Source organism: Petaurus breviceps, unplaced genomic scaffold, assembly GCF_028583685.1.
Source record: "Petaurus breviceps papuanus isolate PSGF00001 unplaced genomic scaffold, PetGlider_PUasm1.0 174, whole genome shotgun sequence".
NCBI lineage: Eukaryota > Metazoa > Chordata > Mammalia > Diprotodontia > Petauridae > Petaurus > Petaurus breviceps.
In genome coordinates this window covers 25,149,076-25,175,750 of record NW_027185761.1, presented here as the reverse complement: position 1 = coordinate 25,175,750, position 26,675 = coordinate 25,149,076, and the positions used below count along the sequence as shown (strand labels likewise).

General features: G+C 42.5%; 1 protein-coding gene across 2 annotated transcripts; it reads left to right on the top strand.

Annotated features, from left to right (window-relative positions):
- Window positions 1–1,178: 1,178 nt before the first annotated feature.
- Window positions 1,179–26,675, top strand: TATDN2 (TatD DNase domain containing 2). 2 transcript variants are annotated; one of them, XM_069083956.1, is made up of 7 exons: window positions 1,179–1,295; window positions 2,093–2,232; window positions 10,629–11,087; window positions 15,425–16,315; window positions 22,301–22,428; window positions 23,725–23,908; window positions 24,421–26,675. In XM_069083956.1, exons 2-7 carry the CDS (start codon window positions 2,197–2,199, stop codon window positions 24,559–24,561), a joined length of 1,839 nt encoding a protein of 612 aa, XP_068940057.1. In that variant the 5' UTR covers window positions 1,179–1,295; window positions 2,093–2,196; the 3' UTR covers window positions 24,562–26,675. The 2 variants fall into 2 exon arrangements, with proteins under 2 accessions (XP_068940057.1, XP_068940056.1); XM_069083955.1 differs by lacking the exon at window positions 1,179–1,295 and having other exon boundaries at window positions 1,609–2,232.

The following is a 26,675-nucleotide window of genomic DNA, read 5'->3' as shown; positions in this document are numbered from 1 at the left end:
AATGAGGGAAGGGGAGGGCAATAGAAGATTTTATATAATCAGATGAAAAAGTTCTTCAACCCTGGACTGAGGCACTGTCTTTAGAAGGCCCCTGCCAAAACATACATTAAATTAAACAATAATTAAGTGCACCTTATTAGATGCTAGGAAGTAAGGTTTGCATTAGTAGTTAATAAGTAAAGTAGTTTGGCACATACCTAGAGGAACAAGGTATAAACCCTTCTCCTTCAACTGCCTCCAAGCAAGGTGTGAATCTCTCAGACAAGATGTAAATTTCTTTGGAGTTTTGTTTTGATCCTTTGTTTTGATACTGATTGGAATAGGAGTAAATAAAAGTGAGAAGACACCTCAGGAATGAGGGTATATATACCTGAGCGGTCTGGAAAACTTCAGAACACCAAAAGGTAAGCAGAATTATCCTTGCAGGGACCCATTTGCTCATCGACGCGGCCTACCCCTATTTATTCTTTGGAATTGTGAATCATTTGCACTAGTCTAGGTCCTATGGGGAAGTGGGACAGAAAGGAAGTGGTCTGCTTGATTCAGAAAAGGAGTCTGGGAATGAGGACATATTGAAGGCGCCGGAGCACTTGAATAGGGACAGATAAGAAAATTTCCCAAACTTCAAGGGGGCCGAAGAAGTTGAAGGAAGAGTGAAAGGAGGGGTTTTCCTTTGTGGAACTCGCAGAGGAAATAGATTGCAGGGAGTGGGAAGAAGAGTAAGGGATTAGACAAGACCATTATGGTGCAGTGAGGACTGAACTTGGGACTCAGAACCTAGGTTCAAATCCCAACTCTGCAACTCCCGAGTCCCGTGATCCACGTCGTCCTTTCACTTATTTGGGTCTTGTTTCCTTCTTTGTAAATTTAGAATTTAATCTCTGTGAGGACAGAGACTTTTCTTTCATCTTTGGGGCTACAGTAGGTAAATGCCCGCTGCAGCGGGGCAGGTGGCATTGCTGGCCAGCTGGGGTGGGCGTCCTTCCAGAAGGAAGCAGAGGGGTGGGGGCGGGGCAGAAACTGCAGCGGAGCGCGGGGAGGGGGCAGCCGAGCGGACCTGGGGCCTGGGCCGGCTGGGGACCTCACTGTGCTAGACCCCTGCCCAGGAAGGAGCGCCCTGGACAGATCCTGCGGCTGCTCGCCCGGCTCTTCCTGCCTCCTCCCTTTCCTCGCATCATCCAATCATCGGGCGAGGCTCCCTTGACTGCTCGTGGGCCCCGCCCCTCGGGGTTGAATCTGGGGCAGGCCTCAGGGCCCGAGTACGTCGGTTGTCTGGGGCCGCCGCCGCAGAGCCTGTGAGAGCCGGGGGAAGGCGGGAGGAAGGAGGGTCTCGGAGGGAGGGGGGGGCGAGGGGGAGCGAAGAAGAGGGAAAGGAGAAGGGAGGATGAAGGGGGAGGAAGGGGAGGAGGAGGAGGAGGACAGCAATGCACCGACTGCGCTCTGAGCGCGGCCTCGGGGGGGCGTGGATGCGGAGCCTCGACCTGGCCATGCGCGGGCCCGGCCACGCGGAGAGGCGGGGAACGCGCGGGCTCGGGCGCGCGGGGCCCTGACGAGAGCGTGGGAGGCCGGAGCCGGGGCTGAGGGAGGCGGCTCCTCCTCCGGGCTCGCCGCCTGTGTCCCCCGGGGCCGCTGTGCACCCCGCGGGGTTGCCGCCTTTCCGGGCCGCCCGGGCCGCCGGCTCCCCGGGGCCTAGGCCCGGCATAACCCGTTGGTCCCGCGTTAAACTTGCAGGTGCCCATGGAGTCCGACCGGCTGCGCAAGGTCAAGTACCAGTGGGGCCGCGGCTCGGATGGCTTCCCTAGCAAGCGCAGCTGCAGGGAGCCCCGGCCCCAGGCCGCGGCCGCCGCTTCCCCTCCCTCCTCCTCCTCCGCCTCTTCCCCCTCCTCCTCCTCCGCGGCTTCCCCCGCCTCTTCGGATGCCAAGCCTCCGCCTCCTCCCGGCTCCCGCCGGCCAGGCAAGGGCAAGCCTACCCATGGGAGAGGGCCCCGCAGGCCCCCCGAGGCCCCCGGCCAGGAGGAGGTGACCCCCAGATGCTCACGCGGCTGGAGGTCCTCCCGCCCCGCCCACCAACCCAAGTGTTCTGCTTCCTCAGGTGCGGGTGGGGCCGGCAGCCGCACCCTGCTGATCCGGAGGACGCACGGCCCCGCCTCTGCCTCCGAGAGCCCTTCCCTGGGGGGCAGCCCCTCCGCTGAAGACATGTGCACCCTGGGGACCAAGACTTCCCACCGCAAGGTAGGTGGCCAAAGAGATCAGGCGGAGAACCGTTACACCCTGAGGCCCGGGGAGCCTTTCAGAGACATGAAAGGAGCCCTTCCCAGGGGTTGTGAAGGAAGAAAAGGGGGGGATCATGATTAGCTAAGCATCATCTCGTGTGATCTTCATGACCACCCTTGCAAGAGCCTGCGGTTATGATCTGCATAGTATAGTGGAGGAAACTGACATAGGTCAAGTGACTTGGCCAGGGTCACCGAGCTAGAAAGTAGCAGATGCCAAGTTTGAACTCGGGTATTTCAGACTCCGAGCCCAGCTGCCCTGCCCACTGTACCACTTAAGTTGAGCTTTGCCTTGATGGTCCTGAAGGCTGGTACTGACTGGACCCAGGGCTTGTTCAGGATGGATGAGTTGCATATTAGCATTTTGCTGGCTTGCCTTTCTTGTCTTCTGGGACATCTAGTTGCAGCAGATGGAATGCTAGGCCTAGAATCAGGAGCCTGTGAGTTCTAATCTGGCCTCAGACAGTAGATATGACCCTGGGCAAATCTTTTAACCTCTGTCTGCCTCAGTTTCCTCATCTGTAAAATAGGAATAATGATAATAGCACCAACCTTGTGAGGATAAAATGTGATAATATTTGTGAAGTGTTTCACAAACCTTAAAATGCTTTGTAAATAATAGCAATTATTATATAAAGTCTACACTGGACTGTTTACTCTGGGACCTCATAGTATGGATCTGTCCCTTCTGATCTGAATGGGACTGAATGTAGAGTGACCCTACCACCTTGATTTTACTACCTATCTCACAAGGTTGTTGTGGAGCTTAAGCTTAATAGTTTAGGCCAGAGGTGTCAAATTCTAAACCCTCAGTCTTTGTGCCACAGCCCTCTCTCTACATGTCTAAGTGTGGCCTGAACTAGAATAAAATGTAATTAGGAAATATTTAACAAATGAATAAAAATACAACAAAACATAAATAATATTACATTTAAAACTAAATCACAGTGCTGTCTGCATGGATCCTTGTATACTGCTCCCATTTCTAGTTAAGTTTGACAAATACTGATTTGGGTAATAATAGGCCCCTCCAGCCCTCCCTCTTTGAGTTTGGAAAGGATGAAGGAAGGATTTAATAGTGATTGTTTCTTTTGTTTGATAATGCAGATAATACAAATCTTTGGCCTGGGTCCTGGGAGTGCTTAATCCCTATTCTTCCTTTCACCTCCACCTCCATTTGGTCTGGCCCAAACTAAACTACTTATTTTAAAATGACTAGGGATTGAAGGACTGGTTAACTACATCCCACGTGCTGATCCCTTTTTATCACAGCAGCCTGTGTGCCATGCACCAGGATAGCCTTTGCCATGAAAAGTGGGAACAAGCAGGGAATCAGGAGAATGCACTAAGTAACCTCCCATTAATGAAAGACCATACTGGAAAATGCTTTGACTGATTAATGAGCTTCCATGAGCCAGTGCTGTCCTCTTGGGATCACTTCCTCTGTCTTAAGGTGACTCTGTCCCTAAATGATCAGGCTTAGATGATCAAAGTGATACAGAGAAAGTGGTTTCCTACACTCTCAGACTTCAGCAAAGGACACTTTTTGAGCCATAATGGGTCCTTGAGAGACTCTTCTAGTGAAGTATCTTGGATTCTCTTTCACTATGCTCCACTCCAGGTACCCTGTTCTTCCTCTGCCTTGTTCAGCATCTGTTTTGTGTTGTCTTATCCCTTTAAATTGTTGTTCTCATTCTCAAAGAGATCCAATCTCAAAGAGATCCATTCATATTCTTCATTCTCAAAGAGATCCAATGATATCATGAAGGTGATATCTTGACCCCTTTAGAGAGTTGATCTCCTTGACATCAGGGATTGTCTTTTGTCTTTTTTTTGTTTATCTTAGCATATAGTATGGGCAGCTAGGTGGCCTTGTGGATATGCTCCTGGCCTGGAGTCAGGAAGATCTGAGTTCAAATTTAACCTCAGACATTCACTAGCTGTGTGACCCATGGCAAGTCACTTAACCCTGTTTGCCTCAATTTCCTCATCTGTCAAATGAACTAGTGAAGGAAATGGTAAACCATTCTAGTATTTTTGTCAAGAAAACTTCAGATGGGGACATGAGTCCGGCAGGACTGAACAATAAAAGGTGCTTAATAAGTATTTATTGACCCACTGATGATCACTTGTCATAGATGTAGAATTAAGTCAGCTATGTGTTGGACTAGGTGTTTTCCAATGTGGCTCCCAATTCCTAAATTCTCAGATTCTTTGAAACCTTGGTCTCCATGACATTGGGCTCTCCTAGTTCCTCTGTGACTGCCTTTTCATGTTTTAGAGAGAGTCTTCCTTCCCTTTACCCTGAACTTTGGGGGGATCTCCCAGGACATATTCCTTAGCCTTTGTTCTTTGCTCTGTATACTTTCTTCCACAGAAAGCTCAATCTATTACTGCTAAGATAATAATAATAATAGCACTTACATAGTAATTTAAGCTTCGAAAAGTGCTTTACAAGTATCTTATTATCCTCACAACAATCCTGGAAGGTAGAAAAGTATAGATAGAGGTTAAGTAACTTGCCCATGACCACACAGCTACCCGTGTTTCCCTGATTATAAGACCTATCCCGAAAATAAGCCCTCCTCTTACTGTGTAAGATTCCTCTAAAATAAGCCCTCCCCTGAAAATAAGCCCTATTGAGATTGCTACTGTAGTGAAGGTGATCCCCTGCGCTACACGCTACATTACGGTACCCTCTGTATGCACCGTCTCCCCCCCCCATCCCCCTGTGAAACGCATGCCGGGCTCCGAGCTGCATCCAATCAGAGCTGCAGCAGTAAGCGAGTCATCCTGTTCTTCCCCAGTGATTTGCTTGCTGGCGCCATTGAGAGCAGTGCCGAGGAGGAGAGCAGCCCTCCCCTGAAAATAAGCCCTCTGGTGTTTTTCTTTCCAAAAAAAAATAATAAGATAGTGTCTTATTATCAGGGAAACACGGTAGCAAATGGTTGATGGTATATTTAGACTCTTTCTGACTCCTTGGAGTAGCTAGGTGGCTTAGTGGACAGAGCCCAGGACCTGGAGTCAGGAAGACCTGAGTTCAAATGTGGTCTCAGACACTAGTTGTGTGATCCTAGGCAACCTTAACCCTATTTTCCTCATCTGTCAAATGAGCTAGAGAAAGAAATGGCAAACCTCTTCTGTCAAGAAAGCTCCATGGACAATATGGATGTGCTCTATGGTCCATAGGGTCATGAAGAGCTCTGTTCACTCTGTCCGCTGCACATCTGACTTGCTGTCCTTGATTTCTCTGATGTCCCTTGGATACTTACATTTATCTTCAGGACTAAATCATTTTATATAATACTTGTAAGAAAAGCATTTTATGAATGTTTTAAAAACTAAGTTTTGTTGATATCCTTTTTTTCAAACATTACATTTTCCTCCAACATCCATTTTCCTCTTAGAGAACCATTTCATACAAGTAATATTTTTTTTTTTTGCTCTATGGAGGGGGGAAGACAGGGCAATTGGGGTTAAGTGACTTGTCCAAGGTCACGTGGCTAGTAAGTGTTAAGTGTCTGAGGCCAGATTTGAACAAAGGTCCTCCTGACTCCAGGGCCAGTACTCTATTCACTGTGCCACCTAGCCGCCCAATAATATTTTCTAAAGACAAAAAAAAAAAGTAAAAGAGGGGAAAAAATTGAGCATAAATGGTAACAGCATAACTCTAAAAAAAAGATATGATTTGCACATTCCTAATTCTCTTGACTTTACAGAGGGATAGGTGTAGATGTTTTCCCATTTCTCTTCTTTGAAGTCCTGCTTATTCTTTGAATTTTGTAGCAATCACTTTTAATTCTTTTGTAGCTGTTCTTTCCATTTACATTGTTGTAGTCATTGTGTCTGCTGTTTTCTTGGTCCGGCTTCACTGTCAGTTCATGTGGATCTCATGCTTCTCTGTATTCAACATTTGTCTTTTCTTATAGTATAGTAATAATCCATTACATTCATGTACGATAGTTTCTTTAACTATTTCCCCAATTAATGGTTATCTACTTTGTTTACAATTATTTGCTGCCACAAAAAGTGTTGCTATATTTTGATAATACGAGGCCTTTCTTATTAATGACCTCTTTGGTATAGAGGAATCTCTTGGTCAAAAGGATATGGGTATTTTATTCACTTAATTGCATATTTCCAAATTGCTTTCCAAGCATTTTATCACTCTTAACCTAGTGAAGTAGATAGGTTAAGTATTATTGTTCCAGTTTTATAGATGGGGAAACTGAGTCACAGGGCAAAGAAATGGATTGTTGAGAATTTAGGCCTCCACATGGATTATATTTTACATCTTTTAAGGCTGATCGCTCTCTTGAATTCTCCATGCCTGTCAATGGCAGCACCATTCTCTCTCTCTATAGTTTAAACTTAGAAATTGTTTATGATTTTTGCCTTCTCCTTTTCTCCATTGTCATTAAAACCTATGGTTTCTTCCTTTTTATCTTCCCAGGAGGTACTTGTATTTTAAGATACATTTTTCCAACCATATGATTCTCTTAACTGGTGCAGATGTGTAATGTGTGGAACAAGGAAGGTCTTCAATTTGCCAGTTGGCTCTTCTGGCCCTCTTTTCCCTCTTCCCCTAGCACACACCAAAAAGAACAGAAACCCAAAATTTGGCAACTTGCTTCTGAAAGTTGCCAATCCCCTCCTTAGCTTAGTTGTATCTCCTCTCCCCCAAATTTCATGCCTGTGTTACTCTAATAATAACTTAACTGGTCTCTCAGCTCTGATGCACTCTACACATCATCATTAGATTTTTCAAAAGTAATTGTTTTATCTTTTTATAGCTCAAAAATCTTTATTGGCTCCCTGCTGCACAGCTTTGCCTCACTTAAATCCAATTCATAGGCAAATCAAGACATCACCCTCATGATGTCATTGGTCTTCTTCCAGAATGAAGGATGAATACATAAAAACTTACATTTATATATATAAATATATTTATATATAAGATATATATAAAAGACATTTTAAAAAGGATGAATTAAAAAACAACAATTTTTGGTTGCTTAGATTTTGTAAGGCATTTTGGGACCTAGATTAAAAAAAATTAAAATTCTGTATCCCAAAGAGGTCATAAAAATGGGAAAAGGACCCATATGTACAAAAATATGTATAGCAGCTCTTTTTGTTGTAGCAAAGAATTGGAAGTTAAGGGGATGCCCATCAATTAGGGAATGGCTGAACAAGCTGTGGTATGTGAATGTAATGGAATGCTATTGTTCCATAAGAAAATGGTGAGCAGGTAGATTTCAGAAAAACCTGGGCAGACTTATGTGAGCTGATGTTGAGGGAAGTGAGCAGAACCGAGAGAACATTGTACACAGTAATAGCACTGTTTGTGATGATCAGCTTTGATAGACTTAGCTATTCTTAGCAATGTATTGCTCTAAGACAATTCCTTTTTTTTTTTTTTGGAGGGCAGTTGGGGTTAAATGACTTGCCCAAGGTCACATGGCTAGTAAGTGTCAAGTGTCTGAGGCTGGATTTGAACTCAGGTCCTCCTGACTCCAGGGCTGGTGCTCTTATTCACTGTGCCACCTAGCCTCCCCCAATCTAAGACAATTCTAAAAGACTAAAGTAAAAAATGCTGTTTACACCCACTGGAGTCTGAATACAGATCAGAGCATACTGTTTTTGCTTTTTCTTTCTAGTGCTTTCCCCCTTTGGTTCTGATTCTTCTTTATAGCATGACTAATTTAGAAATATGTTTAATATGATTGTATAGGTATAGACTATCAGATTACATCCCATCTTAGGGATGGGGAAGAGCAGGAAGAGGGAAAAACTTAGAACTCAATCTTATACAAGGGAATGTTGAAAATTAAAAATAAATAAATAACATTTTAGAAAGAAATTAAAATTTTATTATTTTTTTTTCTTTTTCCAAAAGCTGGGACATTTTACTTTTTGGCCTGTGTAAGTTTTTACTTATGATTTCTTGAAATATAGCTCTGAAAAACAGGCTTTTAAAAAGTCCATTGTATTTCAAATGGAGCTACTTGACTATGACTTTAAACCAAAATCAGACTCTCATTGAATAATAGCCCCCTACCCAAGGCTTTGTGACTCATCTTTTAGTTTTTGATGGATAAGATTTAGAATGAGTATAAATAGCGATTGTTTTCTATTTTGGCCAGAAATTCTAAAGGCTTTCCCCTCATTTTATGATGGTAAATTGGGCCATCTTTTGTCTCAGTTCTTACCTAACCCTTAGTCACTGAATGAATGTCGCCTCAGACAAACTTGAGACTTGAGAAAGACCTAATTTAGAAAGTCAAAGGACACCACTGCATCCTGTGCCATTGCCAGTTGTCTTGACTTTTGTCTTGCCACTGAACTTTGATGACTCTGGAGGGACAAAGTGAGGCTGATGACTTCGACATTTATTATAATTAGATTATAATCATAGATAATTGCCTAAGACTATATATGACAGACAGCATGGCATAAAGCAATGTTTTAAGTGCCAAACAGAACTTTTTATCACTGAAGCTTCTTAAGCAAGAGAGTGACATGGTCACACCTAAACTTTAGGGAGATCAATTTGGCATGTAGGGTAGAAGACCTTGGGGTTAGGAAGACAATCTGGGTTCAGATTCTTCATCTGATATTATCTGTAGGATCATGAGATTATTGCCTCTATGATTATAAGGTACAGATAAAATGCTAATATGCACCATTGGAGGGAGATTCCATACCAGGTTGTTCCTTAGTGTGGAAGTTGCTGAATTTGCAGGTCCCAACAAGAAAATGGAAAATTAAAAAGACAAGACAAATCACCCCTTCTGTTATTTTCTTTTTTTTTTTCTTTATAAGCAATTGGGGTTAAGTAACTTGCTCAAGGTTACACAGCCAGTTATTTTGTGTGGGTGCTAAGTATCTGCGGCTGGAACCAATCTCGGGTCTCCCAACTCCGGGGCTGGTGCTCTTACTTGCTGTACCACCTGGCTGCCCCCCTTCTGTTATTTTCATATCTCCTCCAGTGGAGCCTAGAATTGTGTTAACCTGGTAGTAGGTGATCGATCAAAAAGTGTTCATTGAAAGGATGCCAAAGATTATTGGAGCTGTAAACTGATTCAGCCATTCTGGAGAGCAGTTTGGAATTGCTATGCCCAAAGGGCTATAAAACTATACACACCCTTTGACCCAGCAATACCACTGCTAGGTCTGCATTCTAAAGGGACCAAAGAAAAGGGGGAAAGACCTATATTTATAGCAGCTCTTTTTTTTTTTTTTGTGGTGACAAAGAATTGTAAATCAAGGGTATGCATATTAATTGGGGAATGACTGAATAAGTTGTGGTATATGATTGTGATGGAATACTGTTGTGCTATTAGAAATGACAAATAGGATAGTTTTAGAAAAACCTGGAAAGACTTACATGATCTGATGCAAAGTGAAGTGAGTAGAATCAAGAGAACATTGTACAAAGTAACAGCAATATTGTAAGATGATCAGCTGTAAATAACTTAGCTATTCCCAGCAATACAATGATCCAAGACGATTCTCAAGTACTTATGATGAAAAATGTCATCCACCTCCAGAGAAAGAACTGATGGAGTCTAAATGCAGATAGAAATACACTTTTAAAAAACTTTATTTTCTTGAACTAATTTTTTGGGTCTCTTGTTTTCTTTTGTAACATGGCTAATCTGGAAATACGTTTTTTATGACTGCACATGTATAATCTATATCAAAGGGATAGGGGAAGGTAGAAAGGGAGGGAGAGAGTTAAAATTATTTCTACACGTAATTGGAAAAAATTATACAAAAGTTAACAAAAAAAAGAAATACCAAAGGAACAGAACTTTTTTTTTTCAGTTGGAGATAGACATTATGTCATGTGAGGTTGCTGGAGTCCTTACCGTTATTAAGTGAAAAAGTGAGAGCTGCCAGCCCCTGTCACTTTCCCTTGTCTGCCTTTATCTTCTTCTGTCTTTTGTATTCCATTTCAGTGTGGGGTATCTCTTCTAGAGAAGAAGGAAAAAGTTATAAACTTAAAGTTGGCCATAATAATGTTTGATATTAAAAACCAGTGGCATCAAACTAAGGTAGAAATGAATCCCTTCAGGCCACATATTGACTCAGAAAACCACAAATTAACATTTGTGTTGTATTTTTTTTTTTATTATGTTAAACATTTCCCAGTCACATTTTAATCAGATTCTGCAGCACTCTGGAGTTTTGGGGACTGCAAGTTTGGTACCTCCGATGTACACTGCTCTGTTAAGATAGACATCTACATTCTAACAAATTATTATTCTAGCAAATTATTATTCTCCTAGCTTGGCTGTCACCATGGGTAAATTTCTTAGGATAGTAATGTATTTTTCTTCTGTTGTACAGGTTGATCCCAAGGAACAATCCTGCAGCTCTGAGTTTGCAGCTGAGGCTGAGAGTCAAAGTAATTCTGTGGAGGAAGCTGGGGTGACCCAGAAGATGAAGAGGAGAGTCAAGGACCAGGGGTCCACGGTGATTTACCTGAAGGCCCTCCAGGGCATTCTGGGGAAATCCATACCAAGAAAGAAAAAGATAGAGACTGGGGAGCCAGAGCAAAAGCAAGACTCCAGCCCTAGAAGCAGAGAAGAACCCGGCAAGAAGAGTGTCAAGGTTTCCTTTCCAGTTAAGGAAAGGCAGCAAGACCTGCCAGAAAGCAGCCAGGAGGGAGATGAAGCCGACAGAGGAAATATCACTAGTATAACGATGGTCAGGGACTCTCAAGGTAACTCAAGTGAAAAGCTGCCGGTGAGTGAGAGAAGGACAGTGAGAGAAGAAAGCAGAGAGTCCCACTCAGAAGAACAGAGGGTGAGTAAGGCTCACATTGTGCATTCTCTTTCTGTTCTTTGATTAGGTGGCATTGGTTTTTTTTTCAGTCTGACATACTCAGTTTAACAAGCTTCCTACTATGTACTAGGCATCAAGAATAATAGAGATAAGGGCGGCTAGGTGGGGCAGTGAATAAAGTGCCTGTCCCACAGTCAGGAGGACCCGAGTTTGGATCTGGCCTCAGACACTTAACACAAAGAAAACTAGCCGTGTAACCTTGGGCAAGTTGCTTAACCCCAATTGCCCTCCAAAAGGCAAAAAACAAACAAACAACCAAGAGATAACAATGAGACAGTACTTTACCCGCAAGGAACTTATATTCTCTTGGGGGAGGGGAACAACATGCACACAGATAAATAAAGCAAAATATATACAAAATAAATACAATAGGATTTATATATATTTGGAACGGGGGAGGGCTAACAACTTGGGGAATCAGGAAAGGCTTAGAATAGCAGATAGCAACTGAGCTGGGCCTTGGAGGGAGCTAGAGGTTCCAGAGTCAGAGGTGAGGAGGGAGACCATTCTAAGCATGAGGTAGGGGGGTGGCTGCATGGAAGATTGAGGGGGATAGAATTTTCTTATTTGGGGTATAGCAAATAGGCCAGTCTGGCTAGATTGTAGAGTGCATGGGGGGTAATAATATCTAAATCTGAAAGACAGATGAATAGGTGGGCCAAATTGTAAATGCCAAACAGAATAATTTGTGTTTTGCTAAAGAGGCAATAAGGTGCCACTGAAGTTTCTTGAGGGGAATAGCAACATTTTCAGACCTATGCTTTTTAGGACTATGACTTTGGCAGTCATATGGAGAATGGTGTGGAGTGGAGAGAGGTTGGACACAGGGTGATCAGTAGAAGGACAATTGTGCGTTATCTTCATAGAGATGATAGTTGAACACATGGGAAATGATGAAATCACTGAGAGAGAAGACAAGAGAGCTCAGGATAGAGCTTTGGGTTATACCTATAACCTAGGGGATAGGACATTGGTGATCCTTAAAAAGAAAAAGACAAGAAAAAGGAAACTGATCAAGTAGGGGTCAGACAAGTAGATGAATCATGACAGCAATTTCAAAACCCAAGGAGAAGAGAAGAGAATATTCAGAAGGGGAAGGGTTGGTCAAAGGTATCAGATGCTACAGAGAGGCCATGAAGGATGGAGACAAGAGAAAAGGCCATTGGGTCTCAGTCAGGACTCTAGAGAGAGCAGTTTAGTATGGTGGTAGGGAAGCCATATTGCAATTGAGGAGAAAAGTAGGGGTGATGAATGCACAGCAGGTGTCAAACAGGAGTACAGCCAGAACCAGATTCAAATGTAATTGGGAAATATTCAACAAAATAGATTACAATACAATAAAACAGACAGTATTATATTTTAAGACTAAGTCAATATGTGGCCCTCAGAGTCCTTTATGTGGCTTCTATTTCTATTTGAGATTGACACCACTTGTGTAGACAGTGATTATTTTAGCAATCTTAAGCTCATACCCTAGGACTCCAGGGTGCAAATTAATGTCTTTTTTTTTTTTAAACTTTTTGGAGGGAGGAAGGCAGGGCAGTTGGGGTTAAGTGACTTGCCCAAGATCGTACAGCTAGTAAGTATTAAGTGTCTGAGACTGGATTTGAACTCAGGTCCTCCAAACTCCAGGGCCAGAGCTCTATTCACTGTACCACCTAGCCTTTTTTTCAATACATCTGGCCACTGTCATCTACAGACATCTATTTAGTGCTACATTAGGCATCTAGCTGCTATGATTAAAGTTTGCTCACTTAGCTTTCTTACCTTTGAGGTCTATTTAAAGTTAAACATTTAATCTTTCCAAGTCTTCCTTAAGCTATCTGACTAGAGTGAAAGTAGCCATAATGACTACAGACAAATTGGTGTAGTTAGAAGGTTTTCTGACTTCCTAGAGTCAGAAAACCTGGTTTTGATCCCCAGCCCTGCCGCTTCTAGTTGTATGACAAATCATTGTCCTCTCTGACCTCAGTTTTTTAGTCTGTGAAATGGAGATAATACCTGCCCTGTCTCTGGCATAATTGTTGTGAGGCTCAAATATCTTAATACATATAAAAAATATTCTTAGCAATTAGTGACTAGATCAGTGTAAAGTATTATTATGTCTAGAAGAAATAAGGGTTGCTTTTGGCACAATGCTTGAGGCATGTAGTAGGTGCTTAATGAATACTTACTGATTGATTGCTCCAAGTCATTAGAAAGTAAGTTGAACTATCCAGAACAGATCATATAGCCTTATTTTGGTGGTTTGTATATTAAAAAAACATTACAGAGAATTGTTGCTTGAGATAGTTACTCTATGCTGTTGGGGGGCCATCTCCAGTTGTTTTGATCTGTATCTTGCCACTGGACCCTGATGGCTCTGGAGAAGGTGAAGCTGGTAACTTTGCACAGCCCTCCCTTACTGAAGTCCAGTCACTTACAGGTCACAGGTCCCTTTCCTGATGTCAGTCCTCTTTGAGAATGAAGGACAAACAACAACCTCTTACATCTTTTCCTCCTTCCCCCGTACCCTTCAGTACAATGACATCACATTCCTTGCTGTTCCTTGGCTAAGACGCTCCATCTCCCAGCTCAGGTCATTTTCCCTAGCTGGCCTCCAAGCTTGGAATGCTTTTCCCCTTCATTGCCTCAATGGTTTGTCTGGCTTCCTTCGAGTCCCAGTTAAAACGCCACCTTTTTCCCTGTCTAGTATCTCCAGTGTAACCTGTCTGTTTGTTGACATGTCTCCCCCATTAAGACTGTGAGCTCCTTTAGCACAATGCCTGGCACACAGTAGGTGCTTAGTATTCGACTGAATGTCATATAAGACCCTTGTAGGACACCTAACATTTAATGAAAGGAGGTTTACTTAGCTGCGTCAGGGAAACAGTATTCAACAAAGATACATTATTGTTTCATTTTCTTTCTTGCCTCTCTGTTAGACATCCTGGTCTGTTGGTTATGAGCTTGAGGGAGGAAATTCTCTATGTGCTGGCTTTTTAAATTTAGGCCACTAGGAAACTATAAGTGGCCTGAGCTTTAGTTCCCTGGGTCAATTAAGTCTAAAGGATGCTTTCAATACCTTTTAAGTAGAAACCAGCCTGGACCACATGGCATTTACTGCGCTTATCACACACCCCTTCACTATACTCTCTTCTAGTCTGATTAGCCTGCTAATTGATCCTTATACCTAATATCCTATCTCTTGCTTGCATCCCTTTGCCCATCCGTGGAATTCTCTTCTTTCCCCTTCTGCCTTGCAGAATCCCTAGCTTCTTTCAAAACACATCTTGGGGCTACCTGCCTCCCTAGGGCTTCCCTGATTTTTCTCAATAATCAGCATTTTCTTCCTCCTAAACATAGCTTTGGATTTTCTTATCTGTGATCCCATAGCCTTTCATTAGAATGTAAGTAAACGTCTTTAGGGAGGGGACTGTTTTATTTTTGTCTTTGTATTTCCAGTGCAAAGTACAATGCCTCCCACATAGTGGGTGCTTGATACGTCGTAGTCATTGTCAAATTGAATCAAATTTCTAACCTCTGCAAAGAGTTACCATCAGAAAGGATGGTGATGAAAAGTCACTCATCTGTAGCGGCGCGGAGGACCTAGCTGCGGGTCCGCGGGATCCCAGGTCCTGCACGTTAGCTTTGCTGTGTTTCATGGGCACGGCCTGCACATCTAGGTCTGGCCAGATGGTCGAGAATTGCTAGCTGGGGAAGAGGATAAAGGACAACCATTTTTGTCCCTTGCACAAGGGGGACTTGGTGACCAAGAATGTGAATGGTTCAATTACAAAGCCATTCTCTTTAATTATAGCCTGTAGCACAGTAACAGCAGCATTGTATGATGATCAACTCTGGTAGACTTAGCTCTTCTCAGCAATATAATGATGCAAGACAATTCCAAAAGACACATGATGGAAACTGCCACCCACATCCAGAGAAAGAACTGATGGAGTCAGAATGCAGAGTGAACTCTTTGGACTTTGTGTGTGTGTGTGTGTGTGTATGATTTTTTTTCCCTTTTGTTCTGTTTCTTCCTTTACAACATGACTAATGTGGAAGTATGTTTAACATGGTTGTACACGTATAACCAGCATCAATTTGCTTGCTGTTTTGGGGAGAGGGAAGGGCAGGAGGGAGGGGAAGGATGGAGGGAGATTTTGGAACTCCAAATCTTACAAAAAATGAATGTTGAAAACTATCTTTACATGTAATTTGAAAAAAAATGCTATTTACAGTATAGTCTGTAGCATCATCTTCCTATGTGAAAGAGAATTTGTTGTATCTATGATTATTTCTCTTATGTTCCACAGCCTAAAGAGAGGGAGGTGGTGATAGAAGGTGGAGATCCTTCTTCAGAAAGTGACTGGTCAGATATGGAAGATATGTCCACCGCCCGGTTCTCCCAGGAGGATTCAGTTTCTTTGAACATCTCTGTCGTTTCAGAGTCCAGAGTAGTGGAATCCGCCACTACTGATTTTGTCATGTACCCAGCTCACTTGTATGGCAGCCCTTGGCGTGACTATGCCAGTTACTGGGCTGGCAGTCCCAAGGCTTTCTGTTATCCCTCCACCAACAGCTTTGGTGATGCTTCAGACATCATGGGAAATAATAAGAGTCAGCCCAGTGATGGCTGTGCTGAGATTGCTAACAGCAAGTCCAGGAATACCTCCAGGGACTTGGAAGTGGCAGAATGCAAGACCCTCGAGTCTTCTTCTCTTCATTCTTCTAGGATATGGGAAGAGGAAAAGGTGAGGGGAAAAAGAACGTTTCATGAAGAGGCACCTCATTTTTCTCGAGAGCACACAAGTTTCTCATACTGGGAAGGCAAGGGGAGCCAAGGTTCAGTGGGCTTCATTGACACCCACTGCCACTTGGACATGCTTTATTCCAAGTTGTCATTCCAAGGCACTTTTTCAAAGTTTAGAAGGATTTATAGCAGCTCCTTCCCAAAAGAATTCCAAGGTTGCATCACTGACTTCTGTGACCCTAGTACCCTGACAGATTGCCTATGGGAGGATCTGTTGAAAGAGGACCTAGTCTGGGGGGCATTTGGTTGTCACCCTCATTTTTCTCGATACTACAATGAACATCAAGAAAGAAACCTCCTTCAGGCTTTGAGACATCCCAAGGCTGTTGCATTTGGAGAAATGGGACTGGATTATTCTTATAAATGTACTTCTCCTGTCTCAGATCAGCGAAAGGTAAGATGGTGCTTCCTCCCACCCCCATTTCAGTAAACCTTTGCTGAATTATAATAGCTAAGATATTTTTATTTAGTGCTCTAAAGTTTGTGAAACACTTTATACACATTATCTTATTTGACCCTCACAACAACCCTTTCACCTATTTATTATAGATGTTTATATCCCCACAGTATGCAGCCAGTGTTTCATTAAACACAAATCAAACCCAGGCCCTCCATCCGACATCAGATTCATTGCCCTTCCCATCCCCTGGAGTTTAGTTCCCAACCTTACAAACCATCTTCTTGTATGTTCACTCCTTTTACCCTGCTAACTACTCATTTCCTTGTTTTTTGGAGGGGGGGAAGGTAGGGCAATTGAGGTTGTGACTTGCCCAAGGTCACAAGGCTAGTTTTTGTGTTAAGTGTCTGAGGCCAGATTTGAACTCAGGTCTTCCTGACTCCAGGGCTGGTGCTATATTCACTGTCCCACCTAGCTGCCCCAACTACTCATTTCCTTTGGGGAGATAAGAGATTGGGTAAGAAAGGGAGATGCTCACCACCCAAGGTTACCTCCAAATATATTCTAAACTGACATATTAGCTTATAATTTCATTAGAAGCCTGGCAAACTATAGAACTGAAAAAGCTAATCATATTTGTTTTTCCTTTGGAGAATGAGCTGTTAGCTGAATTAAGTTGCTGAAAGTTGCTCTTTATATACAATTCTTTATTTTAAGAAAAATTATTGGCACATTCAATGCACGTGGAAGTATTCTGCTTGTAGTGAATTACAGAGATGGAAGGGACCCTTTAAGCTCTAGTCCAGTTAGTTTATTTTAATAGTAATAACTAACCTGTTTATAGCACCTGAATATTTGCCAAGTGCTTTACATGTCTTATTTCACTTTGTCCTCACAGCAGTGCTGTGAAGGGAGTGACATGGGTTATGTTATTCCTGTTTTACAGATTAGGAAGCTGAGGCACATTTTAATTTATGCTTTTCCTACCACTCTGAGTCCAGGTGGCACTGAACACAGGAGGACCCAAATTCAAATGTGGCCTCAGACACTTAATACTCTGACCCTGGGCAAGGTGCTTAACCTCTGTTTCCCTCAGTTTCCTCAGCTGTAAAAATGGGACAAATAATTGCACCTACCTTCCAGGGTTTTTGTGGGGCTGAGCCCTGAGTACAGTGCCTGTCACGGAGTATGTGCAGTAGAGATGCTAGCATTATGCATTCGCTTATTATACCATGATGCTTCTCACATTGTACATGTGAAGAGACTGAGCTCAGAGCAATGTGGTTTGCTTGAGATCAAACAGATTTAAAGACAGAGCCGGGAAGAGAACCTAACTCCTCAGTCCAGTGCTTTTTCCATTATACCATCCTGCTTCTGTTCTTTTTAATTTAATTTTTTTTCTTTTTTTTTTGCTTTTTGGGAGGGGAGAAGGCAGGACAATTGGGGTTAAGTGAGTTGCCCAAGGTCACATGGCTAGTAAGTGTTAAATATCTGAGGTCGGGTATCACCTGGCTACCCCATTCTTTTTAAAAAAAAAATTTTTTTTACATGTGTTTCTTACATCATGTAGTATCCATGTATCTTTCCCCCTTCCAGAGAATTATCCTCTATAACAAATATTTTTTAAGGAGGAGAAAAAAATCAGCATAATTGATCTATACATTGAAAAACTCTGAAAGCATGGATAATGTAGGGAGTGGGGCCCCCCTCCCACCTCCATGAAGGGGTAGGTGGAGGGTGTCTCCTCATCTCTCCACTTGAAGCCCTGCTTGATCTTTATAATTTGTTCCATTCACTTTTGCTTTTTTAGTGTGCGGCTGCTCTTTGCATTTATGTAGTTATAGTCACTGTGTATCCTGATTTCCTGCCTCAGCTCATTTCACTCTTTCAGTTCATACAGGTCTTCTCATGCTTTTCTGTTTACTGCGGTCATCATTTCTCATCGGACAACGGTATCTCATTGCATTCTTGTGCCACAGTTTGTTTAGCTGTTCACCGATTCATGGGCATCTACTTTATTTCCAATTCTTTCCTACCACAAAAAGTGATGCTATAAATATTTTGGAGCATGTGAGAACTTTCTTATGACAGATTTCTTGGGGTGTAAGTGTACTGGAGTCTGGTTCAGAGGGTATAGCCATTTCAGTCACTTTATTTGCATAATTCCAACAAAATTGCTTACACCATTTCACAGCTCCACCAACAGTATATTAGTGTGCTTATCATTCCACAGCCCCTCCAGCACTGGAATGTTGTCATATTTTTGCCTTTTTTTGGTCAATTTGCAGGGTGTGAAGTGAAACCTCCAGGTGGTTCTGATTTGCGTTTTGCTTATTAGTGGTTTGGAGTATTCTTTCATGTGGTTGTTAATAGTTTGCAATTCTTTTGAGAACCATTTGTTCATATCTTCCAACCACTTATTTATACCTTTGTTCTTTTAATTTTAATTTTTTGCTTTTTTGGAGGGGGGAGGGTTGGGCAATTGGGGTTGACTTGCCCAAGGTCACACAACTAGTTTATTTTTTGTGTCAAGTGTCTGAGGCCAAATCCGAATCCGGGTCCCCCGGCCTCCAGGGCCTGTGCTCTACTGACTGTGCCACCTAGCGGTTTGTTCTTTTAAAAAAAAGCTATCTTTTGTTTTTATACTCACTGTACTCTGCATCTGCTGTTCTGCTTGGTTTCAACTCCTTGGAGCAAGATGCCCCTCCTAGGTTGAGCTTTACTTCTAATCTCAACAGCAGCATGCTGCTAATTCTAGTCTTGACTGACACCGCCTCCCTCAGCCACTTCTCCCTTCTGATTGGAGACCTGAGGGTACAATGCCAAACTCCTCCCAATGCCTTTGTTTACCTGGGGCAGAAACTGGGCTTTTTGACTCACTCCACTCTGCATCTGCCACCCTTCCTGGCTTTTAACATCACAGAATAAGATGCCCTCCTAGGTACCCCCAGTCTGCTCATCCCTTTTCCTCTTCCTTTTTAAGAACAAGGACTTTTTCTCCTTTTATTAATTGTGTGTCCAGTACTTTAGCACAGTGTCTGGCACACAGTATGCACTTAAAAAATGTTTATTGGATTAGATCACTTTCATTTCTAGATATATCCTTCCCCTACTCAGAGAGCCACCTTCTTTTTTAATTAATTTTTTTCAGTTTTCAAGCATTTTTTTTCTTTCCTCACATCCCTCCATCCCCAGAAAAAAAAGGAAAACAGAACCCTTGTAACAAATAAATATAGTCAGGCAAATTCCTATATTGGCCATGTCCAATTGTATATCTCATTCAGCATCTTTAGTCCATTATCTTTTTGTCAGGAGCAGGGTAGAATTACTCATCTTCGTTCCTCTGGAATCATGATTGTTCAGAGTTTTTAAGTCTTTCAAAATTGTTCATTTTCTAAAGTTGTAATGTTACAAATTTTTTTTGTAATTCTCACTTCATCAGTCCATACAAGTCTTTCTAGGTTTCTCTGAAACAATCTTTCTTCGTTTCTTACAATATCATAGTATCCATGACACCCATGTCATAATTTGTTCAGCCATTCCTCAGTGTATAGGCTCTTCCTTATTTTCCAGTTCTTTGCCATTACAAAAAGAGCTGCCATCGGGGTGGCCAGGTGGCTCAGTGAGTAAGAGCACCAGCCCCAGAGTCGGGATGACCTGGGATCGAATCCGGGCTCAGCACCACACCCAGAAACACCTGGCTATGTAACCTTGAGCAAGTTACTTAACCCCAATTGCTTAAAAAAAAAAAGAGCTGCCATCAGTGTTTTTGTTTTGTACATCTAGGACTTTTCCCTTTCTTTGATTTCCTTGGGATACAGGCTTAGTAGTGGTATGGTTGTATCAAAGGGTATGCACTGTTAATAGCTCTTTGGGCATAGTTCCAAATTGTCCTTTCCAGAAGGGCTGATCCAATTCACTTTCCCACCAGCAGATGTGCCTATTTTCCTGCAGCCCCTCCAGCATTTGTTATTTTCCTTTTTGTCAACTTTGCCATCAGATGATTGTGAGATGGAGCCTTAGAGTTGTTTTAATGTGCATTTTGCCAGTTGATGATGAGCATTTTCTCATATGACTGTAAATAACTTGCATTTTTTTCCCCTCAAAAAAGCTTCTTCATGTCTTTGGACTGTGAATGCTTACTGTTACAAATTTGAATCAATTTCTTGGAAATGAAACATTTATCAGAGAAACTTGCTGCAAAGATTTCTTTTCCCCAGTTAGCTATTTCCTTTATAATCCTAGCTGCATTGGGTTTGTTTGTGTGAAAGCTTTCTAATTTTATGTAATCAAAATTGTCTGTTTTTTCTTCTGTAATCCTCTCTGTTCCTTGTTTGGTCACGAACTCTTTCCCTAACCATAGATGTGTGGAATTCAAACAAATTCATTTGTGTATGATGTGACATCTTATATCTAAACCACTATCCATTTGGAGCTTGTCTTGGCATATGGTGTGAGACGCTGTTTTAAACCTGATTTCTGTCAGACTACTGTACATTTTCTTTTTTTTTTTTTGCTTTTTGGAGGGCAATTGGGGTTAAGTGACTTGCCCAAAGTCACACGGCTAGTAAGTGTGTACTGTATGTTTTCCCAGAAGTTTTTCCTCAAATAATGAATCTGTAATTCAGTAGCTGGGGTCTTTGGGTGTATATCTTACCTGTTCTTCTAACCCATCTCTTTATTTTTTAACCAGCATCAAATTGTTTTGATGATTACTTCTTTGTTTGAGTTCTTAGTTGGAGATCTGATATTGCTAGGACCCATTCCTGCCCCCTTCTTTTTCCATTATTTTCTTCAAGATTCTTGACCTTTTGTTCCTTCAGATGAATTTTGTATCTTTCCCCCCTATTTTGGGGGGGATTATTTATTCATTTTTCCACTGGGCTGCTTTCATGAACTGCATGATCTCCAGAAACTCATTTTGCAAGAAGTCAACCCTGAAACTCATACCTCCTCAGCACTTCCTACCCTTAGCAACCTTGGAGGGGAAGGTAGGCATTGGTAGAGCCTTCAGCCACCCTGTACATTTTTTTATATCCCCAGTGATTAGCACAATGCCTGGCATGTAGCAGGTGCTTAATAAACATTTATTAAGTGCCTCTGACTCTAGGTCTGTAAAGTAATAGAAGAATAAAAAAAGGGAGGGGGGAAGGCAGTTCAGCAAAGTCAAGCAACATATCAGTGGTCTGACTGTGTCTGCAACATTCCGTGCCCATAGGTTCCCCTGACACCCACTGCAAAAGAAGGTGCATGTTCTTGTCTTTGGTGCTGAGCTTGGTTAGTCTAAGGACAGAATGCTTGGTTTATTTATTTTGGTGATTCGCTGGCATTGCTGTAGTCTTTGTGTTCATTGTTTTCCGGGTGCTGTTTTCTTCACTATCACTTTATATTCTTCTTTGACATCATTGTATGTACATTGATAGATCACAGTTTGCTCATCCATTTCCCAATCAGTGGCATGTTTTTATTCATTATTTTTTTTTAAGTACAAAGCTAACTTTTTTTTAATATTCATTTTATTTATTTATTTTGCTTTTTTTTTTTTTTTTGGAGGGGGGAAGGTTGCCCAAGTTTGCACAGCTAGTTTTTTGTGTGAAGTGTCTGAGGCTGGATTTGAACTCAGATCCTTCTGACTCCAGGGGCAGTACTCTATTCAGTGCACTGCCTAGCTGCCCCAGCGTGCTTTTATTCTTAATTTTAGCATGTTTCTTTTAAGCTCCTGAGCCTCATCTTTTGACATAGGTCTTGTAGCTTTTAAGTATTAACTAAAGCTTTGATTCTAGTAATGAAACCATGTTTGTGTGTATTTGTGTATTGTATTAATTTTTTTAATGAGATGGACTAAAATATGACTAGTAATCAATACACTGTAGTCCTGGCTGTTTTGTAAAAGTATAGCTGATCTATTTTCGAAAATTTTATCTGTGTTGGATGGATTAGGTGTCCTGAAATAGCTTCTACATCTTGCTTTTTATCTTTCAGGTATTTGAAAGGCAATTGCAGTTAGCTGTGGCTTTGAAGAAACCACTGGTGATACACTGCCGAGAAGCAGATGAAGATTTGCTTTCAATCATGAAGAAATTTGTGCCTACAGACTATAAAATTCATAGGTAATGACATATTAGGAACCCTGGAACTGTACTACAGCTAACAGGGAGCAGGCCTGAAATTGGGGAACTTCAGATCAAGGCTCTCCTGGGAACATTTGGAATTTCCAAATGTTTTTGGAGCTTGGGGCAAGACTGGGGAGTCAAGCTGAAGAATGGTTCTTTTTTTTTTTTTTTTGGTCTTTTTGGAGGGGGGAAACAGGGCAATTGGAGTTAAGTGACTTGCCCAAGGTCACACAGCTAGTAAGTGTTCAGTGTCTAAGGCTGGATTTGAACTCAGGTCCTCCTGACTCCAGGGCTGGTGCTCTATTTACTGCACCACCTAGATATTCAGAATGGTTCGTTCTTGAACATCATGTCTGTGACACAACAGGGAAGTGTAAATTCTTGCCAGAAATACTTTAGCACTTTCAAAGGGACCTGAGAAAATACTATTTTTCTGTCAACCATTTCCTCTGTTTTTGAGTGGGAAAGTCCATTTCCCTTTTTAAAAAATCCATTTTTGATAAGCTGCAGGTCCAGGGTTCTCTCTGTAGGCATAAAACCAGGGAAAACAGGAAGAGCACCACCTTGTTCAGTGTGGGCAAGTTACTATTAAGAGAAAGACAGAAAGTACCCTCCGGTCTTTCCTTCCAGTCCAGTTCAGTCCAGTTAGTGCAGAGTGAAAAGTGTCCAGGACTTTTTGAGTCACAGATGGTCTTGGCAGTGGTTTTTGTGTGGTTTCTCTCTGGAGAAAGTCATGCCAATCTCTGACTAATCTGGAGTATTTTTGATCCCTTTTTTTAAAAAAAAGACTTATTTTGTTAACATATAGCAGGAAGCTAAGACCTAGTGAAATGTTGTAGCATTAAATAGGAAACTGTGGCTAGAGACTCAAATTTAGATTAGTCATTGCTGTCTGATTGGATCAAAATGGGGGAAAGTGGGCTAATGCAGCTGGAGCCCAGATATTTCCTTTGTCCTTCAAAGACCAACTGGTCTCTAGTATGCGTGATCTTTCTCAGAGAGACAGAGCCCATGGAAGGCTTTAGCCAAGCTCAGGTATAAGCAGGAGCTGTGGGTGCCATGAACGGACTTAAAGTATAGTTAGAGAAGAATTAAGAAAGGCAGATGGGAAGGGAAGAGGTATGTATGCATAGGGAAATGTTAAAGAGGACCACTGATAATTGTGGGTGTCCTCAGCCTCCCCTCCATCATTTGCCCTTTCCTGCTTGTAAATAGAAAGTCCCAGACTATTGTGACAGAGTCTGTTCAGGTAAGGAGGTTGACCGGCATTTTCTTTTTTCCTTTCTCCCAAAGGCACTGCTTCACTGGTAGCTATTCTGTCATTGAGCCCCTGTTGAAGCACTTTCCCAACCTCTCTGTGGGATTCACAGCCCTTGTGACCTATTCTTCTGCCTGGGAAGTCAGGGAAACATTGAGACAGATACCCTTGGAGAGGATCATTGTGGAAACTGATGCTCCCTACTTCCTCCCTCGTCAGGTAAAGCTGTCTGTGGAGACATGGGGTGGGGGATGATGGAATCTGATGTAGAGCCTATGATTAAAAAGTCGTGTTTGGGGGAGGTGTGGTTGGATTGTGGTCATGTCCCATAGGGGCAACAGAGATAGAGCCCAAGTGACCTTTCAGGACCCCACTCTGGGACCTCGCAGATCTCTCCTTTTTGTTGCTCTGCAGAACCAAAAGGCCTAGGGGGAGGAGAAGATGAAGGGCAACCACTATCTTCCCTTCCACCCACCTCCTGCTGCAGGCAGTGCAAAGTCCTACCCTGTAAAGGGTAGTCCAAGGAAACATGGGACCCTGCCTCTCACCCAGAGCCCCACATGACCTAGGACTCTCCCTGCACCTGCAGGTAAAGGGGTCTCTAAAGGGCAATCCCAAAGAGATCCTTGCTGGGGAAGGGGTGTGGTTGGGAGTGGGAGTGGGTGGGAATTTTATGTTACTTGAATGATTCAGAAAACAAATGGTTGTTCTGAACCCTTGATGTTTTCCAGGTCCCCAAGAGCCTTTGCCAGTATTCCCACCCAGGTCTGGCCCTCCACACAGTTCGAGAGATTGCTAAGGTCAGAGGTGAGCCACTCTCCCAGACCTTGGCCACCTTGCGACAGAACACCAGCCGCCTTTACAGCCTTTAAGGGAAGGCAGGGGATGTTAGGGTTTACATAAATCTATACCAAACTGTATTTTCTAAAATTCTGACTGCAGTTTTTTCCAGTACAGAGAATGTGAACATAGGATTACCCTTTAAGCCAGATTTGCCTTAAGGTGAACTTTTGGTGGCTTACAACCTTCTTGTTCTTTCCCTTGCACCTTTCTGGGAAACCCAGCCACAGGATATATACATGGCCCACTGCCTGATCCCCGAATAGAGTGTGCTTGGACTGTGAAAGGGGTATCCAGGGAGTCTGGTGTGGTATTGTCAAGGAGGGAGGGAAGTTTTTTTTTAGAAGTCTCATCACAGACCCTCAGCTCCTGTGGATGGGAAACCCATTCAGAGGGTAAACAGGAAGCTAGCTTGCTAGCTGAAGCATGCCTGAGGGGCAGGGGCATTTGGGGCACCTGAGGGTGCAGAGAAGGTTGCTGAACTGAATCTCCACAAACTGTAGTCTGTGGTTAAGCAGCATAAAGCTTTTCAATAAAATCATCTTAAGCAGGCGTATATGGGTAATGTCACTAATTTTCTCTTTAAAACACCTCAATAGGAGCATCCTTCTGTAGGAAATTAACTATATGCTATTGTTTAGAGATTGTGTTGTCATATTACTATACTGACAAGCCATTGAGATTGTCCTCAGCAAAGAAGATGCCACTTTTGGCCTCACTTGTGTTCGAATCGCTACGTTTGGCTCTCTTTCTCTTTGGCTGAATTACTAAGCAACAGGAAGGTACACGGATAGCCAGTAGTGATCATTTTAAATGGTAGATACCTGGAGGACACCCCACAGAGGCTTTGCATGGGAGGAGGGCAATCACTGACTCACAAGAAGCACAAGGGCCAGTTTTGATAAACTTTAAAGTGGTTGAATTCAATTCTCCATAGTGCCTGTTTGTTGGTATCACTTTGGATTGCCCTGGCCTCCAACTCCCACCTTTTTCTTGGACTATTGGACTAGTACTGGGGACCAAATGCAGCTTCCATTTCTGCCTGTGACAACTGCATTTTGTTCTCAAGTTGAGTGGTAAATAATTCTTCAGGTGTTTGTTTCTTTTCAGTGTTTTCCCCATGTGAAACAATATGCTGTCTTTTAAGCATGGAAGACATTCTGAAGCCCACTGTGTCTCCCTAAACCTTTTCCTTGTGTCAGCATTTCTTCCCTCTCTGTTAGACTGTGAGCCTGCTGGGCCAGTGGTGGTGTAATTCTGTGTTCTGTACTGTATCTGGCCCCATTGTTTGGTGTTCATTTAAGGCATATTCATAATTGGCTCCCTGAAGTTAAAATGACTGGGAGTTGTGTCTTGTCCTCTCTAAATTTAGAAGGATCTTTGATCTAAACCCTTCTTCACTGAACAGATGGGCTGGCCTAAATACTCTTGTTTCTTAAAAGAAAGTCTATCTTAGTTGTAAATATCTAGCTTTCCCTTTATTTCTGAGATCTCAGACAGGTGATCTTGTGAGCTAAAAATGTCGTTGGTTGTTTTTTTTTAATTATCTTATCTGCTATTTCCTCATCCTGTGTATGTGATGTTGCAATCTGGCAATCTGTTAGAAGACGAAGGTCCCATTGCCATGTCTGCCAGCTCGCTGTACTATTCATTAACTGCTTTGTGCCTCTTTTTTCCCCATATGGGAAATTAGAGGCAATCCTGATCCTCCTGCGAAGGATTTGGGAGCTAGCTAACTGTATTTTAAAGTGCTTTTATTGTCACCCAAGTGAACTGCCAATGCTAAGCACTAATTCCCACCAGATGTGAGCGCGCTGTTTTTCCTTCTACCGAGCACTATAAGTGAATTGCTTCCTAGACTTGAAATGAAATGAAAAAATCCTGGTTGAGAGGATTAAAGCAATGAAATGAATAGAAGTTGGCATTCTCGTGCATTTCCCCGCTTTGGGGAAAGGTGCTATGTAGACTTCAGGATTATTATTTTACAAATCCTGTTCGCGCTGTCAATCAGTTATTTGAGGTTGAAGATAATTGCCATTATTTTCAGCCCTGCTTTTGGAAAGGCACGTTTCTCAGCTGTGCCACCAGAAGATTCACCGAGTTTCCTGGTTCACTCTTTTGGAAAATAAAGTGATCCTTGAGCTAC

Coding starts and splice junctions, on each gene's coding strand:
- TATDN2 (XM_069083955.1), top strand. CDS start 1,738: ATGGAGTCCGACCGGCTGCGCAAGGTCAAGTACCAGTGGGGCCGCGGC. Junction 11,088..15,424: donor CCCACTCAGAAGAACAGAGG/GTGAGTAAGGCT, acceptor TATGTTCCACAG/CCTAAAGAGAGGGAGGTGGT. Junction 16,316..22,300: donor CTGTCTCAGATCAGCGAAAG/GTAAGATGGTGC, acceptor TTTATCTTTCAG/GTATTTGAAAGGCAATTGCA.